The sequence below is a fragment of the Physeter macrocephalus genome, chromosome 8, assembly GCF_002837175.3.
Source record: "Physeter macrocephalus isolate SW-GA chromosome 8, ASM283717v5, whole genome shotgun sequence".
In the NCBI taxonomy this organism is placed as follows: Eukaryota; Metazoa; Chordata; class Mammalia; order Artiodactyla; family Physeteridae; genus Physeter; species Physeter macrocephalus.
In genome coordinates, this window is record NC_041221.1 from 134,267,818 (window position 1) to 134,284,897 (window position 17,080).

At 39.2% G+C, this 17,080-nt stretch overlaps 2 protein-coding genes across 2 annotated transcripts; both read left to right on the plus strand.

The window, feature by feature from the left end:
- The first annotated feature begins 9,319 nt into the window (after positions 1–9,319).
- On the plus strand, positions 9,320–10,435 carry LOC112064847 (neuropeptide Y receptor type 6-like). Its single transcript, XM_024123694.3, is given in 1 exon segment — positions 9,320–10,435. A coding segment is annotated over 1 exon segment (1,116 nt).
- Positions 10,436–14,464: 4,029 nt separating this feature from the next.
- On the plus strand, positions 14,465–15,580 carry LOC102983077 (neuropeptide Y receptor type 6-like). Its single transcript, XM_024123739.3, is given in 1 exon segment — positions 14,465–15,580. A coding segment is annotated over 1 exon segment (1,116 nt).
- Positions 15,581–17,080: the final 1,500 nt, after the last annotated feature.

The following is a 17,080-nucleotide window of genomic DNA, read 5'->3' on the forward strand; positions in this document are numbered from 1 at the left end:
GTCAGAAAGAGAAAAACAAATATCGTATATTAACGCATATATGTGGAACCTAGAAAAATGGTACAGATGAATCTGTTTGCAGGGCAGAAATAGAGACACAGATGTAGAGAACAAACGTATGGACACCAAGAGGGGAGAGAGGTGGGGGGTGGGGGGGTGGGGGGTGGAGGGGATGGGGGGTGGGATGAGTTGAGAGATTGGGATTGACATATATATACTAATATGTATTAAATGGATAACTAATAAGAACCTGCTGTATAAAAATAAATAAAGCACTTGGAGGGGGAAAAATGTGGTTTATTCAAAATATATAAAATTTGAAGATACTGTCATAAAAAATATATACTAAATGTGTAAAATCAAAAATTAAAATTATTTTCACATTTGTTTTCAAATATTATTTTTCCAAAGTTCTCAAAATTATCTATAAAGTTAAAAAGCAGTATACAAATTGTAATTAACAAATACCAAATTTTAAGTAAAATTATTATAATAAAACAGAAACTCATGTAATTTTTTTTAAACTAATTAAATCCTATTATATATTTTTACAAAAATAGAACTACTCACAATTCTAGGATTCAAGGCTCATCCATTGCCACTGTCAACAACTGGCATCACATATATCATGCCTGGACGTCCATGTACAAAATTTAAGAGTGATATAATTGCTTATTATTGTAAAATATTCCTCAGCTGCCATGGACCACTGTTACAAATATCACCTTAATTTGTGAGTAGAACCACAAATTGGAATACAGTGAAAAACAAGAAAATGGATAGTTAGTAGTACTGGAAAACAGTAATTCATTACACAAGAATCTATTTCATTTATGCTAAGTTAATTAGTCTTTCCTCTCACCTAAGAACTTCTGTCACTCAAAGCATCCCCATACTACAAAGCAGTATCCATAACCAACATCGACAGCCCATAACCTTCATGATATTTGGACATAATCACCTTTATTTTTTGAGGGCATGGGGCAACTGATGGAGAGAAGTGTACCTTGGGCCTGAATGGTCTTAGTCTTTTAAATGTTTAGAATTACAAGCTGTGCTCTGCCAGTGCTGAGTGCTGGAACCAAGATGACACTTTTTTTTTTTTTTAACATGTGTGATATGTGGGTCCTCTAAGTACAAGACCCAGCAGGGCAGGTTGTCCTCTGCCCCAAGTCTTAAGGTAGTACTGTAAAGCTTTAGTAAGTAAATAGGTCCTCTAGGATCTACTGAAATCTAAGGAAAAAACAATCAATTCAAGCAGGTTAATCCTAACAGCTTTTCTTTTTAAAAATGCTTATAATAAGACGGCTCTTAACAAAGACAGAGGTAAAGACAACTTCAGCAGGGTGAGAAAAAAAAAAAGAAAGCCTTTCTTTACCAAGCTTTTAGTATAATCAATTATAACACAGATGACTGAGACTTTGAGTTTAGACACTACTTATATTTTTCAAGATGCTCCTCAATCTTGACTTTCCCTAATATGTAAAAGTATGGGCTCAGAGAATCACCTAATGGTTTAGTTTATACTTATCAAGGCACAGCAGATTAAAGACAATAAAATGTGTTTTATAACTAAATATAAAGCTTATAATATAATGAGAGAGAAAGTAACAAAGCGGCAAGAGCTTCAGAAAGATGGGAGAAATAATCAGGGGCTTAAGTTCTTTTTTTGGATACTTTGCTTGTTGTCCAAGGCTGTTAGCGTAAAAACTACCTTTTGCAATTAAAACAGTGAATTTTAACTGAGGCAAACAAAACTCAAATGCTTGCTAAATTTTATCACCAATAAAGACAGCACAGGATTATATCAAACATCCCCTTAAAAATTAAAAAACAACTGTTTTCACCATTTCCCAATATCTCACGCTCATTCTAGGCTTTCTTTGGGAAGGGATGCAAAAACAGAAAACAATTAACTTTGCTCTTAACCTGGATTATATACTTCTACTAAGGGAAACTCTAAAAAACAACAATAACTTCCACTTACTGAATATCTACTATATGCTACCATTTACCCTCAAAATAATCCTGCCAGACAGATGGCAATATTCACCTTATGGAAAAGAAATCAAAGGCTCACAGAGAAGCTCAAGGTGACCCAGGTTAGGTAACATGGGACAATCTGGGTTCAAAGCCAGCTCTGTCTCACTCAACCTGCCTCTCAAAATCTTCACCAACATCACAGACAACTAAGATGATCTCTTAGTATGTTAATACTAAGTTATTAGTATGCTAATACCTCACTGCTAGTTATTGCCACTGTTCTATGTACAGAAAAGATATTTGTTTTTTAATAAGCCCTCCAAAGTTTGCTACTCTCTATATTTCAAGTACAAACAGATAAATAAGTAGTGGGGATACCAGTAAAAGATGACTGGGGGAAGACGAGGTATAGGCCCTGAACTACTTTGACTCTTCAGGTTTCCACAGAGGAGGAGATTGGCTTCCACTCCTGTAGCGCACATCCCGACCCTCTGCCACATACTCCACCCGGCCAGTCACCTGGCAGGGTTCTATAAAACACAGATACATAATTTCAGTGTGGTTGACTGCCTGGTAATTTTGAGTGTTTAATTAGTTAGTTTGGTGTATTGGGTAGGGAAATAGAACTGATTTGCATGGCTTAGTTCTAAAATTTGGGCTCCATCAATGAATCCTTGAGTTAGGAAATATTTCAAAATGTTGCTAGTCTATCCACTAGACCATGTCAGAAAGATCTTCAACCACACTTGATATTCCATAGCCCTGCTTCTCAAAGTCTTTGAACACACTCACTATAAGGAAATACTTCTTATATTTCATTGAAATCTCACTTTTCAGTCTTTTGTAACAGTGAGGAACAGCCCCCTCTTGTAATAATCTTTCAAATACAGAAGAGGACTTTTCAGTCCCCACTTTTATTTAAGAAGCTTAGTTGTTGTCAGTTTCAAAGTGCTTGATGAAAATCTTATTTAATAATATATCACTTTCCTGGGGAACTTAGGTTAACTTTAATTTTAAAAGCATATTTATTAGTCTCATAAATTATAGCAAAATCAGGAATAAAACCCATCTCTTAACTGATAGTAAATTCTCTAAGAACAACCACTAATGCTTATGAATAATTTTCCAGAAATATTTAAATTAATGTATGATTTTGGCATATGTATACACGCCAGAAAATGCCACAGATTTTCATATGCACTCTTATTATCATCTCTATAAGATGACTGAAAGTAACATTTTGAACACATCTTGTAAATAGCTCCATCTAATATCACTGCTGCTGTGACTCCTGACTCCTCCCTTCTGGCTCTTCAGTGGCCTTCAGATCCTAATGGATTCCTGAGCTTGATCTTCTGTGCAATGATTTCAACTCTGGAAGCAGCTTCTGAAGCTATAGATTGTTTAGTGGATAAATAAGCCAAGAAGGGAGAGGGGCATGTTATGGCTTGGACAGGTGGCTGACATGTCATCTCTTGACATAAAAATAAACTTAGAAAAATAATCATGGAAATGAAGAAAGAAAACATGTAGAAGATGAAAAGAATAGCAACAGAGACAGAAATTTCCAACAGGTAAGAAACTGGGAAACAAAGCTCTAAAATGCTAAATAAAAATCTTGCAAGTATGTTTTTCAAATATTCTTTTCATGTTAAAATAATCCTGTTTTTAAATATGTGAAGATCATTAAAAATTAGAACTGTTGTATGTTCAGGCCTAATTATACCAGATGTCTTTTGCTTATGTGATCTGAAAAACAACCCCACAGCTTTAAAATGCACCATTGTAAAGAAATTATCGAAACAAATCACCAAATGCTAGTATTGGAAAAATGGAGTTTTCATTACTTTTTGTTTACCTGTTTGTAAATAAACTTAAAAACCTGGTATACTTATATTCATTGGCAGAGTTTAGCTCTCCTTTCTTGATACATTTAATGTGTTGTTATTTTAAGAATTAAAAGCCTCAACATTCCCAATAATGAAAAGTTCAGTCATTAACCTCCACGGAAAATTAAAGATTCAAACAATTCAAACAATCCGTATTGGCTTGATTTTTAAAGTAACTGTTAGGCTCTGGAAAATGAAATGTGTACATTTTCTACTGACATTTTATATGGACTCAAGCAACTGTCAAATTCAAGGAAAAACAGATAAACCATCTCCAGCAGAGAAAATCAAAGTACATGTAATAAAACTCTAATGTTACCCCCAAATCTTAAAAGCACACATTTCTGCAATAGATAGATGTAAAATGTGATTTGGGGGGAATGGGTGAATAGTTGAGTAGGATAAGGAGTTTGCACAGTATAGAATAACCAGGCAAATTACACTTTTATAAGGCTGTGAAAGAGTGAGCATTTGTTTCTTGATGCTTCTTATGGTTACTTAACATAGTAGTTTGTTCTTAGGGAAAACTATAAGATGTGTCTTTACAGAGATTCAAGTTCTACTTGTTTTCAGGGAACACAAATAATTAATTTGATTGATTTTAAGAAATGACCAAAATAAACTAGAAATATTACTTTGTGTATGGTTTAGAAAGTAGAAGTCCTATTCCTGGCTTTGCTATTAACTATGCAACCATGAGCAAGTCACTGAGTCTTAGCTGCCATGTTTGTAAAGTCAGAATTAAAGTAGAGTACAGGACTGCTGTTGCGATCAAATAAGACAACCCACCTTGTCAGTACTTAAATTCGTTTTTAAAAATTGTAATTGAAGTAGAGTTGATTTACAATATTGTGTTAGTTTCAGCTGTACAGCAAAGTGATTCAGTCATATATACATTTTTTTCAGATTCTTTTCCATTATAGGTCATTACAAGATATTGAATAGAGTTCCCTGTGCTATACAGTAAATCCTTGTTGCTTACCTATTTTATGTATAGTAGTTTATATTATACTCCTATACTAGTTAATTTGTTAATTCTACACTCCTAATTTATCTGTCCCCCTCTCCCTTTCCCTTTGTTAACCCTAAGTTTGTTTTCTATGTCTGTGAGTCTGTTTCTGTTTTGTATATAGATTCATTTGTATTATTTTTTAGATTTCACATGTAAGTGATATCATATAATATTTATCTTTCTCTGACTTGCTACACTTCATATGATATTCTCTAGGTTCATCCATGTTGCTGCAAATGACACTACTTCATTCTTTCTTATGGCTGAGTAATATTCCATTGTATATATATATACCACATCTTCTTAAACCAATCGTCTGTTGATGGGCACTTGGCTTGTTTCCATTCCTTGGCTACCATTAATAGTGCTGCTATGAACACTGGGGTGCATGTGTCTTTTCAAATAGAGTTTTCATCTTTTCTGGATATATGCCCAGGAATGGGGTTACTGGATAATATGGTAGCTCTACTGTTCGTTTTTTAAGGAACCTCCATACTGTTTTCCATAGCGGCTGTATCAATTTACATTCCCACCAACAGTGCAAGAGGGTTTCCTTTTCTCCACACCCTCTCCTGCATTTATCATTTGTAGATATTTTGATGATGGCCATTCTGACCAGTGTGAGGTGATACCTCATTGTGGTTTTGATTTGCATTTCTCTAATAATTAGCGATGTTGAGCATCTTTTCATAGCACTTAAATTCTTGAGTGAATAAGTAAGTGCGGTAGTACTTTAGACAAATTAAGCTCTAAACAAGTGTGAGATGTTATTTGCACCAACACAGCCATAGAATCTATGGCTTAAGCCATAGATTAAGCCATAGATTAAGCCTCTATTCCTAGAGGCTTAAGGAAAAGGAGAGAGTTCTTGCAGTGTGATCCTGCACTACTTTGGGACCCTCACATACATATTTGGAGGGTGGGAATGCAAAACTTCACTTTGCCCAAGGCCACGGGCTCTTTGAAATTACATAAGGAAATTTTTTAATATAAAAGAAAATGTTCTGCTCACCTGCTTTTAAAATTAAGAACAACAAATACAGAAGTTTCTTCAAGAAATATAAAACAGGAGGTAGCAGAAAATAGTGGAAAGAGCATGGAACTCTCCAAGAAGCAGGAAACTAAGGCTCTGGTCCCTGTTCTGCCAGTAATTAACTGCAAAGCCACAACATCTGTCAAATGGGAGGGGTATATTAAAATACCTATAGAGTTTCTTCCAGGTCAAAACACCATAGCACCAAATGAAATATAAGAGATAATCTAAAATATGCTTTAGTTTTTCTGTGTTATGGATAATTAAGGGAAAGGAGGAAACAGAGAAGAGAATAAGGCAGATAGGCAGAAAGGGAGGAAGATAATGAGAGGTAAGGAGAAAACACACATAGACCAAGGGGCAGACACACAAACTCTACCCCCAACACCTCCCCCCAGCCCAAAAAAAGAATTGTATGAATAGAGACAGAAAGAAAGACACACACACAAAAAAAGACATTCAGATACAGAAATAAATATGCATATGCAGACTTTGGCAGAGTAAAGCTTTTATTTTATTCATCTTGAAACTTTTAAACACAAAACTACCAAAAAATGTGTAATGTAATGCTGTATTTTTGCATTAAAAGGTATAAACAGAGCCAGTTCAAGGCATGTGCCTCATGAGCATATCTAGATATAATCGAGTTGAAAGCTTGAAGACTACCTACTTCTGCCATATGCTACTCATATTTTGGGGCAAAATATCACTTGGTAATTTGAGATCTCACATCTTTGGGGGTCATTTGCAACCAAACAAGCCAAAGATGAACTTTCATAAAACAGAAATGTATCCCAAGAATTCTTTTATGAATCAAGGCTTAGCATTACTTTGCTTCCAGATAGGCAAGATTTAAATATTTTAACTTAATAGTTACCAATTATGTAAAGTGTAAATCCCACACTGCCATTCAAAGTCCACATTGGGGATTTACTTGTTAATCTTCTCTGAATTGTAAAGAGGGCACTGGATAATGTAACTCCAGCACTCCCCTTTGATTCCCTCCCAGACGAGGCCCATCTGACCTTCTGAGCTTCAAGCCTCCGTAGGAATTTATAGACTGGGGAACTAATTTGTACTTTGCTACTAATCATTATAGAAGAGAGTAGAGGGGTCTCTACTAAGTTTTAGACCTGCTATTGCAGGGTGGTGAGTGATACTCATTCACTCAGCCCAGACAACCCAGATCAACAAGAATGGGCAACACAAGGGTTTCCGATGTTTATTCCCATCTCTATTACCAAACTGCTAGGAAATCTGCAAAACTGTATGAATTTCCAAATCTGTAAACAGAAAACTGTTATTCAGACCTAACTTTGCAAGGTTCACAGGAAGCTTTTCTTTATTGTAGACAGTAAGAGCTGGGAAGCACAAGACTTTGCTGGTTTTGTAAAATAGGCCATTTTTAAAATTTCATTAGACAGATAAAGAAATTGAGGCCCAGAAAAGGGGAGTGATTTGCCCAAGATCAAAAAGCTAGTTAGGGCTTCCCTGGTGGCACAGTGGTTAAGAATCTGCCTGTCAATGCAGGGGACATGGGTTCGAGCCCTGGTCCGGGAAGATCCCACATGCCTCGGAGCAACTAAGCCCTTGCGTCACAACTACTGAGCCTGAGTGCCACAACTACTGAAGCCCGCACGCCTAGAGCCTGTGCTCCGCAATGAGAGAAGCCACCACAATGAGAAGCCCACGCACCGCAACGAAGAGTAGCCCTCCGCTCGCCACAACTAGAGAAAGCCCGCGTGCAGCAACGAAGACCCAACGCAGCCAAAACTAAATAAAATAAATAAATTTATTTTTTTTAAAAAGCTAGTTAGCAGCAGGACATGTCTCCCGACAGGAAGTACAGTGCTCATGCTAGCATACCCATATGTATCTGTACATCTGTACACTGCCTATTTCCTTTTCATCCCTTTCCTCCTCCAAGTGAAGCTTGTTTGGTGGCAAGTAAACAATTTTCTATTTCTCATTTATAGTTCTAGTCCACTGACTGTCATAAAGGGCTTAAATCTATCTTGACATTTCCCTTCAGCCAATATCTGTGAACTCTAATTTTGTTGAACCCCTGAATCATCCAAGCCCTAAACTGCATCTCAAATACCTCTGTTTACAAGTTTTGCTATTTCTACTCATCCACAGCACATCTGAACCATAGATCAGTTCCTTGTGTCCTTCTTTATCTTTTATCAATGCCATTTATGTTGTTTTCTTCAAATTCCTAAATAATAAACCAAGATAAGGGGTATTTTTTTCCTGTGCTCTCTTTCAACATGTCCTCTTTGGGCCAGAAATGTCACCACCTGGAATGGCAGGGCATTTACCATGTCTGTTGCGCATCCTGGTATGAATAACTCCACTGAATTTGACCACCCTAAGCCATGCTGAGCCATAGGATCAAGGACCCCCTTTCCTCTAGAAATCAGAAAAAGAAGAGACCCAAAGGAAAAGAAAACTGAGGGAATGCTTTCTAAATAAAGTTAATTCTGAGTAATAGCTCACTAGGCACTAGCTACCTTTGCTTGATCTCTAGAATCTGAGCAATGTACCCAGAAACTGCTTGTGCCAAGTCTGGCTTCAACCCCAGAGAATGCAAGAAAGAAAAAGAGGGGAAGCCATATGCTGTTCCATAGCGGGCATGATCTGGGAGTCTAGCCCCCAGACTTAAGGCTATAGACTAGCTCTGGGGAGTGGAACTGACAAATTTTATTCAGCACACATATACTGAACACATACTATATGCTCTACGTTGGGCGTGAGCAACAAATTCAGTTGCGTGATCTCATTTAGTCCTCACAACAATGCAGAAAGACATTGTTTATCCCCATTTTACAGCTTTAAAAAACTGAGCCGTAAGGGTAATTAACTTATGTCAAAGTCATACAGACACCAAACAGTGATGCTCCAAGTGGAGCCCAACTCCAAACATAGTACTCTGGCCTCCACAGTACACATATACAAAAAAGACAGAAGGTGATAGGGATGGAAAGATACCTTTGAGCTACCTCATATAGTTAACAGAATGCTGTGGCATTCCCTTTCTCATTATCTCTAAAGATTATACTGTTGGGACAAATAAAACACCCTGAGACGACAGGAAGGCAAGGATACAGAGACTCTCTGGATATCGCTCTATGTACTCTCAGGGACATTGTTCCACCTATAGAATTGTCCAGGTTGTTAAGAACTTGCATTAATTTTCTAGGTTCTGTTTAATTTTTTAGGATCTCAAGAGCTTACTCAAGTCATTCATGCATTTCCATCAAGCAGACAAAGAGGAAGACTAAACCCTACTAATCACTCATTGGAAGATTCAGAGCAAAGTTCTTTCCAAGAACTGATGGCCAAAATATCCAGCCATAATACAAGTAAGCTTAGAAAAGCTCTTCTTACAACCCTGACATGATGGAACTTTTCCTAAACCATCCAGCATCTAATAAAACCAGTATAAACAGCAACAGCTCTGCATTTTTCTACTCTGAGCCCTGTAGACCCCACCTTCCCTAGCCTTGCTCCTAATTACTCACAGTCTATACTGTGATCTTAATCATGGACTTTTTTGGAAACCTCTCTCTCATTATTATCATCTTTAAGAAGCAGAGAGAAGCTCAGAATGTCACCAACATACTATACACCAATCTCTCCCTCTCTGACATCTTGGTATGTGTCATGTACATCCCTTTTACTATCTACACTCTGATGGATCACTGGATATTTGGGGATATCATGTGCAAACGCACCTCCTCTGTGCATAGTGTCTCCATCTCTGTGTCCATATTCTCACTTGTGTTAACTGCTGTTGAAAGATATCAGCTGATTGTGAACCCTCGGGGCTGGAAACGCAGTGTAGCTCACGCCTACTGGGGTATCACATTGATTTGGCTATTTTCCCTTCTGTTGTCTATTCCCTTCTTCCTGTCCTACCACCTCACCCATGAGCCCTTCCAAAACCTCTCTCTTCCCACTGACCTCTACACCCAGCAGGTGGCCTGTGTAGAGAACTGGCCCTCCAAAATGAACTGGCTCCTCTTTACAACCTCCCTGTTTATGCTGCAATATTGTGTCCCTCTGAGCTTCACTCTCATCTGCTACCTGAAGATTGTTATCTGCCTCCGCAGGAGAAATGGGAAAGTAGACAAGAAGAGGGAAAGTGAGAGCTGGGTCAGGGAGAACAAGAGGATCAACACGATGTTGATTTCTACTGTGGTAACCTTTGGGGTCTGCTGGCTTCCCTTGAACATCTTCAAGGTCATCTTTGACTGGTATCATGAGGTCCTGATGAGCTGCCACCATGACCTGTTATTTGTATTTTGCCACTTGATTGCTATGGTTTCTACTTCTATACATCCTCTGGTTTATGGCTTTCTCAACAAAAATTTCCAGAAGGACCTGGTGTTGCTTATTCACCACTGCTGGTGCTTTGCACCTCGGGAAAGATATCAAAATATTGCCATCTCCAGTATGCACACAGATGAATCCAAGGGATCATTAAGATTAGCTCATACATCAAGAAGTATATAAAAACTGGTAACACTTAATGCTAAAGCCCTTCTTATGTGAGAGATGGAGAGGTAATGGCTGGGGATAAGGCAAGATGCAAAAGAAGCCAGAACGAAAAAAATTTTTAAAAAGCAACTTTATGCTAACCAGTTTTGCTTTAGGCCAGATCTATCTGTCTCATATATCCACCCAATACAAACACACACACACAGGGGGATTCCCTGGTGGCGCAGTGGTTGAGAGTCCGCCTGCCGATGCAGGGGACACGGGTTCGTGCCCGGGTCCGGGAGGATCCCACGTGCCGCGGAGCTGGGCCCATGAGCCATGGCCGCTGAGCCTGCGCGTCCGGAGCCTGTGCTCCGCAGCGGGAGAGGCCACAGCGGTGAGGGGCCCGCGTACCACAAAAACACACACACACACGTGTGCGTGCACACGTGCACATCACCCTTTTCTCTTAGAAGAATAATAACTCACACACCTAGCTGCCATCATTGTGGCAAAGAATGACAGTGAGAAAGCAAGAGAGGCAAGGAACATTGAAGGCTGGGGAACAAAATTCCCAGATATTGTTATTCAATGGAATATCCACAAGAGTTATTATTAATGACGTGCCCACTAAAAACAATGCTACATAAATCTCCTTAGTGCTGAAGCAATTCCACTTTCAGATATGGAAATTGTTAACTTTCAACCATGTAACTATTCAACTAATTAGCAATGTCAGAAAGACCCCTATTATAATTTACTAATTAGCTAACTGAGTTTGGATTGGAAGTTGAAGGAATGGTTTTAAGTTAACATTTAAACTAAGTATTGTAATTATAATTAATTATATAATATATAATATATATAATTCACATGCCTGAGTCAGATTCTCTAGTTTATGACAACAGTACATTTTCTTCACTAACAATGTTATTAGTGCCACTAGAACTGGTCACAAACTCTTTAGCACTCCAATTATGCTCAAATCACATAAACTAACTTATTAATGGCCAATGTAGATAGAGCTTTCATTACAAAATGACTTTTTATCTCTAATTCTTTATGTATATTAAGTAGGGGTTATTATGACTCTACCATTGGGTCTGACGAACTTCATTAGGAACACTCTTATAGTTAGCTCCAGATTTTTTAAAACCTCTTGCATATCTTATGACTTAAACATTTTAAAAATATCCCTCATCCCTAGAGTCACTTAAATAGAGAATCAGCTAGATTGTCTTCAAAAAGGATACTAAACTACTGTTCAAATTAGCTCAGTGACTTTTACTAAATGATGACCAGCTTTATCTCTTCCTCGGATACGTCTCCCTATTAAACTGGGGCTGCAGCTTATTTGTGTGTTAAAAATGTAACCATAGGGCTTCCCTGGTGGCGCAGTGGTTGAGAGTCCGCCTGCCGATGAAGGGGACATGGTTTCGTGCCCCGGTCCGGGAGGATCCCACATGCCGCGGAGCGGCTGGGCCCGTGAGCCATGGCCGCTGAGCCTGCGCGTCCGGAGCCTGTGCTCCGCAAGGGGAGAGGCCCCAACAGTGAGAGGCCCGTACAGAAAAAAAAAAAAAAAAAGGTAACCATATTTTCTTCTTTCTTTTGAATAAAAGGTAATGTTTCTCTGAATACTTGTGATTTTTCAATTGTGTGTGTAGTTTTTTTTCCACATTAATCTCCATATTTTCCCCTCCTGAAATATCTTTTCTCTCTCCCCTTCCCCCCTCTGTCTCTGTTTCTCCCTCCTCTCTCCTTCCCTCCACCTAGCTTTTCCTTCTCTTCAGGATTTCTATTCTCTCTGATATATCATTTTGGGGAAAATGAACAAAAAAAGCACTGCAGGATACCCAACAGAAATAAAACGTAACAGTATCACAGTATTAGCTGCAAATAAAAGCTCTTATCTAAAAACCAACTTCAAATGGTGTCAGTTTAGAATCCTAAAGGTACAGCTACATCCCCTTAGCCCAGAAAACAGCTCTCCCTAGAAACTATTTCTATCTCTTCTGACAGACAGTGGTTAATATATACTATAATTAAGATCCAATGTGATATTTTACTTACTTGGTAAAGATACAATGATTCTAGTTTCCATTACTAAACAGATTTAGACCAAGTCACTGAAAGCAGGAAAGGGCTTTCATCAGACTCTGATACCACCCTCTCCCCTCACCCAAACACAAACACCTGGGCTCCTCTAACCCTGGCACCCCACCCCAAGCATTCACAAGAGATCTCCAATCTGTTCCCAAATATTATAGTGCTCTTTCTGGCTCCATGATAAGAACTATTTCCTTCTCCAATAAAACTGTTCTGTCTTTTCTTCTGAACTTTTCTTGAGCTTTAATGAAATAAAAGTCACTAATGACATAACTATCAATTATAGTCTTTTGCATTGCCATTTGCAGCAACATGGATAGACCTGGAGATTATCATACTAAGTGAAGATTTATTTTTTTTAAAAAGCTAGTTAGCAGCAGGACATGTCTCCCGACAGGAAGTACAGTGCTCATGCTAGCATACCCATATGTATCTGTACATCTGTACACTGCCTATTTCCTTTTCATCCCTTTCCTCCTCCAAGTGAAGCTTGTTTGGTGGCAAGTAAACAATTTTCTATTTCTCATTTATAGTTCTAGTCCACTGACTGTCATAAAGGGCTTAAATCTATCTTGACATTTCCCTTCAGCCAATATCTGTGAACTCTAATTTTGTTGAACCCCTGAATCATCCAAGCCCTAAACTGCATCTCAAATACCTCTGTTTACAAGTTTTGCTATTTCTACTCATCCACAGCACATCTGAACCATAGATCAGTTCCTTGTGTCCTTCTTTATCTTTTATCAATGCCATTTATGTTGTTTTCTTCAAATTCCTAAATAATAAACCAAGATAAGGGGTATTTTTTTCCTGTGCTCTCTTTCAACATGTCCTCTTTGGGCCAGAAATGTCACCACCTGGAATGGCAGGGCATTTACCATGTCTGTTGCGCATCCTGGTATGAATAACTCCACTGAATTTGACCACCCTAAGCCATGCTGAGCCATAGGATCAAGGACCCCCTTTCCTCTAGAAATCAGAAAAAGAAGAGACCCAAAGGAAAAGAAAACTGAGGGAATGCTTTCTAAATAAAGTTAATTCTGAGTAATAGCTCACTAGGCACTAGCTACCTTTGCTTGATCTCTAGAATCTGAGCAATGTACCCAGAAACTGCTTGTGCCAAGTCTGGCTTCAACCCCAGAGAATGCAAGAAAGAAAAAGAGGGGAAGCCATATGCTGTTCCATAGCGGGCATGATCTGGGAGTCTAGCCCCCAGACTTAAGGCTATAGACTAGCTCTGGGGAGTGGAACTGACAAATTTTATTCAGCACACATATACTGAACACATACTATATGCTCTACGTTGGGCGTGAGCAACAAATTCAGTTGCGTGATCTCATTTAGTCCTCACAACAATGCAGAAAGACATTGTTTATCCCCATTTTACAGCTTTAAAAAACTGAGCCGTAAGGGTAATTAACTTATGTCAAAGTCATACAGACACCAAACAGTGATGCTCCAAGTGGAGCCCAACTCCAAACATAGTACTCTGGCCTCCACAGTACACATATACAAAAAAGACAGAAGGTGATAGGGATGGAAAGATACCTTTGAGCTACCTCATATAGTTAACAGAATGCTGTGGCATTCCCTTTCTCATTATCTCTAAAGATTATACTGTTGGGACAAATAAAACACCCTGAGACGACAGGAAGGCAAGGATACAGAGACTCTCTGGATATCGCTCTATGTACTCTCAGGGACATTGTTCCACCTATAGAATTGTCCAGGTTGTTAAGAACTTGCATTAATTTTCTAGGTTCTGTTTAATTTTTTAGGATCTCAAGAGCTTACTCAAGTCATTCATGCATTTCCATCAAGCAGACAAAGAGGAAGACTAAACCCTACTAATCACTCATTGGAAGATTCAGAGCAAAGTTCTTTCCAAGAACTGATGGCCAAAATATCCAGCCATAATACAAGTAAGCTTAGAAAAGCTCTTCTTACAACCCTGACATGATGGAACTTTTCCTAAACCATCCAGCATCTAATAAAACCAGTATAAACAGCAACAGCTCTGCATTTTTCTACTCTGAGCCCTGTAGACCCCACCTTCCCTAGCCTTGCTCCTAATTACTCACAGTCTATACTGTGATCTTAATCATGGACTTTTTTGGAAACCTCTCTCTCATTATTATCATCTTTAAGAAGCAGAGAGAAGCTCAGAATGTCACCAACATACTATACACCAATCTCTCCCTCTCTGACATCTTGGTATGTGTCATGTACATCCCTTTTACTATCTACACTCTGATGGATCACTGGATATTTGGGGATATCATGTGCAAACGCACCTCCTCTGTGCATAGTGTCTCCATCTCTGTGTCCATATTCTCACTTGTGTTAACTGCTGTTGAAAGATATCAGCTGATTGTGAACCCTCGGGGCTGGAAACGCAGTGTAGCTCACGCCTACTGGGGTATCACATTGATTTGGCTATTTTCCCTTCTGTTGTCTATTCCCTTCTTCCTGTCCTACCACCTCACCCATGAGCCCTTCCAAAACCTCTCTCTTCCCACTGACCTCTACACCCAGCAGGTGGCCTGTGTAGAGAACTGGCCCTCCAAAATGAACTGGCTCCTCTTTACAACCTCCCTGTTTATGCTGCAATATTGTGTCCCTCTGAGCTTCACTCTCATCTGCTACCTGAAGATTGTTATCTGCCTCCGCAGGAGAAATGGGAAAGTAGACAAGAAGAGGGAAAGTGAGAGCTGGGTCAGGGAGAACAAGAGGATCAACACGATGTTGATTTCTACTGTGGTAACCTTTGGGGTCTGCTGGCTTCCCTTGAACATCTTCAAGGTCATCTTTGACTGGTATCATGAGGTCCTGATGAGCTGCCACCATGACCTGTTATTTGTATTTTGCCACTTGATTGCTATGGTTTCTACTTCTATACATCCTCTGGTTTATGGCTTTCTCAACAAAAATTTCCAGAAGGACCTGGTGTTGCTTATTCACCACTGCTGGTGCTTTGCACCTCGGGAAAGATATCAAAATATTGCCATCTCCAGTATGCACACAGATGAATCCAAGGGATCATTAAGATTAGCTCATACATCAAGAAGTATATAAAAACTGGTAACACTTAATGCTAAAGCCCTTCTTATGTGAGAGATGGAGAGGTAATGGCTGGGGATAAGGCAAGATGCAAAAGAAGCCAGAACGAAAAAAATTTTTAAAAAGCAACTTTATGCTAACCAGTTTTGCTTTAGGCCAGATCTATCTGTCTCATATATCCACCCAATACAAACACACACACACAGGGGGATTCCCTGGTGGCGCAGTGGTTGAGAGTCCGCCTGCCGATGCAGGGGACACGGGTTCGTGCCCGGGTCCGGGAGGATCCCACGTGCCGCGGAGCTGGGCCCATGAGCCATGGCCGCTGAGCCTGCGCGTCCGGAGCCTGTGCTCCGCAGCGGGAGAGGCCACAGCGGTGAGGGGCCCGCGTACCACAAAAACACACACACACACGTGTGCGTGCACACGTGCACATCACCCTTTTCTCTTAGAAGAATAATAACTCACACACCTAGCTGCCATCATTGTGGCAAAGAATGACAGTGAGAAAGCAAGAGAGGCAAGGAACATTGAAGGCTGGGGAACAAAATTCCCAGATATTGTTATTCAATGGAATATCCACAAGAGTTATTATTAATGACGTGCCCACTAAAAACAATGCTACATAAATCTCCTTAGTGCTGAAGCAATTCCACTTTCAGATATGGAAATTGTTAACTTTCAACCATGTAACTATTCAACTAATTAGCAATGTCAGAAAGACCCCTATTATAATTTACTAATTAGCTAACTGAGTTTGGATTGGAAGTTGAAGGAATGGTTTTAAGTTAACATTTAAACTAAGTATTGTAATTATAATTAATTATATAATATATAATATATATAATTCACATGCCTGAGTCAGATTCTCTAGTTTATGACAACAGTACATTTTCTTCACTAACAATGTTATTAGTGCCACTAGAACTGGTCACAAACTCTTTAGCACTCCAATTATGCTCAAATCACATAAACTAACTTATTAATGGCCAATGTAGATAGAGCTTTCATTACAAAATGACTTTTTATCTCTAATTCTTTATGTATATTAAGTAGGGGTTATTATGACTCTACCATTGGGTCTGACGAACTTCATTAGGAACACTCTTATAGTTAGCTCCAGATTTTTTAAAACCTCTTGCATATCTTATGACTTAAACATTTTAAAAATATCCCTCATCCCTAGAGTCACTTAAATAGAGAATCAGCTAGATTGTCTTCAAAAAGGATACTAAACTACTGTTCAAATTAGCTCAGTGACTTTTACTAAATGATGACCAGCTTTATCTCTTCCTCGGATACGTCTCCCTATTAAACTGGGGCTGCAGCTTATTTGTGTGTTAAAAATGTAACCATAGGGCTTCCCTGGTGGCGCAGTGGTTGAGAGTCCGCCTGCCGATGAAGGGGACATGGTTTCGTGCCCCGGTCCGGGAGGATCCCACATGCCGCGGAGCGGCTGGGCCCGTGAGCCATGGCCGCTGAGCCTGCGCGTCCGGAGCCTGTGCTCCGCAAGGG